This window comes from Vitis riparia, chromosome 7 (genome assembly GCF_004353265.1).
Source record: "Vitis riparia cultivar Riparia Gloire de Montpellier isolate 1030 chromosome 7, EGFV_Vit.rip_1.0, whole genome shotgun sequence".
In the NCBI taxonomy this organism is placed as follows: domain Eukaryota; kingdom Viridiplantae; phylum Streptophyta; class Magnoliopsida; order Vitales; family Vitaceae; genus Vitis; species Vitis riparia.
Genome location: NC_048437.1, coordinates 19,914,686 through 19,918,565, shown reverse-complemented (window position 1 = coordinate 19,918,565; position 3,880 = coordinate 19,914,686). Strand labels below are relative to the sequence as shown.

At 26.6% G+C, this 3,880-nt stretch overlaps 1 protein-coding gene across 1 annotated transcript; it reads right to left on the bottom strand.

Annotated features, from left to right (window-relative positions):
• Positions 1 to 2,161: 2,161 nt before the first annotated feature.
• Positions 2,162 to 2,845, bottom strand: LOC117917360 (auxin-binding protein ABP19a-like). Its single transcript, XM_034833602.1, has one exon. The coding sequence runs from the start codon at positions 2,843 to 2,845 to the stop codon at positions 2,216 to 2,218; it is 630 nt and encodes a 209-aa protein (XP_034689493.1). The 3' UTR covers positions 2,162 to 2,215.
• Between the last annotated feature and the right edge of the window lie 1,035 nt (positions 2,846 to 3,880).

Genomic DNA, 3,880 nt, shown 5'->3' with positions numbered 1-3,880 from the left:
TATAATTTTAATATTATATCTTCATTAGTTAAAAAGTAATTTCTCATATAAACTAAGGTTTCGATTGGATTGTTTTATATTTTTTACTTAGTTGAAAGTCAAAATTATGATTTTTAAAGAAATATTCTAAAATTTTCATTAAATATGAAAAAATTTATTATATAAATGAAAATAAAACTTTCAAACAACCTTTTCGTACTTCCTTATTAAGATTCCTTAATAAAATTAGTCACAAACATAAAAACTCTTATTGAGTCTAAAAATAAAACTTTTAAATTTTCCAAAAGTTGATAAAAGAAAATCTAAATTATGGATATGTTTTTATGGAAATAAATCTTATATTTCTACTTTAAAAAAATTTCCTAAAAGTTTCCAATATATATAATTGATAATTAGTTGATAGGGACTTTATACCCTCATTTTTTAAATGTTTTTTTTTATTTAAAATAGAATATTAATTTGGAAACATTGAGGAATAATTAATAAAAGATTGGAAATGTAAAATTATAGTAAAAATAATAATAATAAATAAAAGATGGTGAAGAAGTATGAGTGAAAAAGGGCAATGATTGTGGGGAAGAATACTAGACAAACAAGGGAATCATATAAGCAAATAAAAAAAAAAGATGATTTATGGTATAAATGATATTAATATATTTCCAAATTTTAAAAACACAATAAATCATTATATTATTTTAATTATTATAATATTTAAAGGAAATAATTTTTCTGCAAACTATTTTTTTTAATAACAAATACATTTTGAAAACTCCTATAGATCTCATCTAATATATTAAGAAATAATTAGCATTATTTCCTTCTCTTTTTTTTTTTTTCGAAAAAATTAACATTTTTTCCTTTGTTTCTTTGTTTTTATACGTATACTTATTTCATTTTATATATTTCAGTATTTTACTTATGACTATGAATATCATGAATAAATAATTGGATATAAATGAAAGATGGAAGAAATACATTAGGTGATGAACAAAGATGCAACAAATAATAATATATCTGTATATAAAAAAAACTTCCAAATTTAATTTAAATTATTCAAAAAGGTTGAACCAATAAAATAATAAAATAGAATACAAGACTTGGTGGGGGTGTAAAAGAAATAAATTTTTGTCTATGAAAGAAATATTAATGTAAAAAAACATTATTTTATATATATTTGAAAACAAGTATTATATACCTTATAAATATTTTATTTATTCATTAGATTATAAATGAATATATTTGTATATTAAAATAATTTAGTTGATTAATTATAGTAAATTAGAATATTTTATTAAAATATTTTAAAATAAAAATTATAAAATAATATATAATATCACATTATTTATATTATAAAAGAATCAATATTATTCATTATAATGTTAGATCTTATAACATTGCATATAAATTATAGACAATCTTGCTCAGATTTTTTCCATAAGGTATAGATCAATAAAGACTTAAAACCACACAAGATTTTACAATTTTTTTATTTTTTATTTTTAAAAACAGTTTTCACTTTTCTTAGTCAAATGTAATTTCAAAAATGGAAAAAAAATATATAAAATAAAAACTAAAAAAAATGCTTTTCAAACCAAACGCTACCTAATAATTAAAAATAATTTTTAAACATTAAAATATTGGTATTTTATATATCTAAAATTACCATAAAAAATTAAATTTATTTATTAATATAATGAAATATTATTGAATAACATATTCTATATATTTATTATAAATATTGTGATTAATATCATATTTTAAATTGAATTATTGGCATATTATGTTATTTTATATATTATTTTAATTAATAGCATTTGTTAGCATGAAGTAGTACACTTAAGAGCTTACTTTGAGGATGATTATTTAAAAAAGTAGCTTTATGTAATCTTGCCACTCGTGGGATTTCAAGCTTTTTTAGCATATGATTAAATACTTAGACGTAAAGCCTACACATTAACATCACTACTCACATACACCCACGTGCTTTGCACGGTGACACCCCACTAGCATATATAAAAGAAGAAAAACGGGTAAGACTTATGGTCCACATTTGATGTTGCAAAGCAATATGCGAACATTATTTCAACGTAATTAATCTCACACTGGAAAACCAAATATAGAACTCCAAAGAATCAATAGCTTGATAGACTAATTAAAGTGATTACATACTTAATAGGAGGGTGACAAGAAATTAACTAGTTCTTGCCAAGCTGAATTACCCAGAACCACCAAAAATACCCTTGAGTCTCTGCACTTCATCGTCACCAAGAAGAGTGATCTTCTCTAGCAAGTCAGAATCCAAGTTATTGCCAAACAGCGCAGTGTTAAGGACTTGGAGGCCAGGGCTCGGGCTACTGAAGCTAACCCAAATAAGTGCCTCTGTCCCACCAGTATTCACCAGGAAATGCAGCAACCCTTGAGGCAAAACCATGATATCCCCCTCTTCGACTGTCTTCACGTAGACGGTATTATCCGAAGAAATTAAACCAGCAGTGACAGCGCCCCTGGCTACAAGAATTACCTCTGTAGCGCCGGGGTGAGTGTGCAGTGGAAACACACCGCCAGGGGCTACGTCTGCTCGTGCCACGGAGACACCAAGGCCATTCAAGACTGGGAACTTATGAACAAATGCTGAGTTGAAGGAGGCATTGAAGATGCTTGAGGTGTTACCAGGCTCACGCAGGCCTGAATACACGAAATCATCAGCTGTTACTTCTGCAGGCGTCCTGCAGGAGTAGCCTGTAGGGCCTTGTGGGGCTGTGAAGTCCGCCACACAGAAGTCTTGGAGCGCCGCATGGGAGGAGGAGACGAGGAGGAAGGAAAACAAGGCAAGAATGTGAAGCATTTTGTCTGATAGATGTGGTGCCAAGTACTTGATTCTATTGCACCAAACCTTAATGAGTATTTATAGTATGAAGCATTTTAGTCATGGGGGAGCACCATTTCTGTATCAGTCAAAGAAAGGGAATTAGTTTTCTTATGGAAAACCTCTACAATTATTCCATGAAAATATTTTCAAAATAAATGAAATCACTACCTCGCCTAAATTACCGATGTTGAATCCACGTATGTTATTACATCCCACAGAAAGGGAATCTCATCTTATATTTGGATAATTTTAATAACAATAGGAATGAAATAAAAAATAATTTTGGTAGGAATGAAATCTTATCTCATCTTATATTTGGATAATTTTAATAACAATAGGACTGAAACAAAAAATAATTTTGGTAGGAATGAAATCTTATCTTATCTTATATTTGGATAATTTTAATAACAATAGGAATGAAATAAAATATAATTTTGGTAGGAATGAAATCTTACTCATAAATGAGATTTTAATCAATCCCCAACAAAAGTATTTTGATACCATTGGTATAGGGAATAATGTCTAATATTTTAAAATTACCATTTTACCTTTAAATTTTCTTTAGATTTTTATGATTATTTTTTATTTATGAAGTAAATATTATTTTTCTTAATTTTATTATATATTTAGAATAAAAAACTCTTAAAGAATGTTTTATTAAAATAAAAAAAAATTATTTTAAACTACGTATAAGGGTATTATTGTCAATATTTTCCTTTCATAATCAAACATTAAAATGAAAACAAATAATCGTTTTATCCTTTAATTTTTAAGTGCATCAAAATGCAAGAATTAAAATCATCAAATTCATTCTCATATAAAAAAAATTAGGAACAAAAACAAAATATTCATTTCCACATACCAAACATAGCCTTTACACATATCCTAAAAGATTTTAAGCTGATTAGAAATGAAACCTTTTAATTACTTATACTCTTGTATGAATTCAAGATAATCAGGAGATGGAAGTAAAGAGCCCTTGAAGTAAGGAATGGTGCCCAAAACGCCATT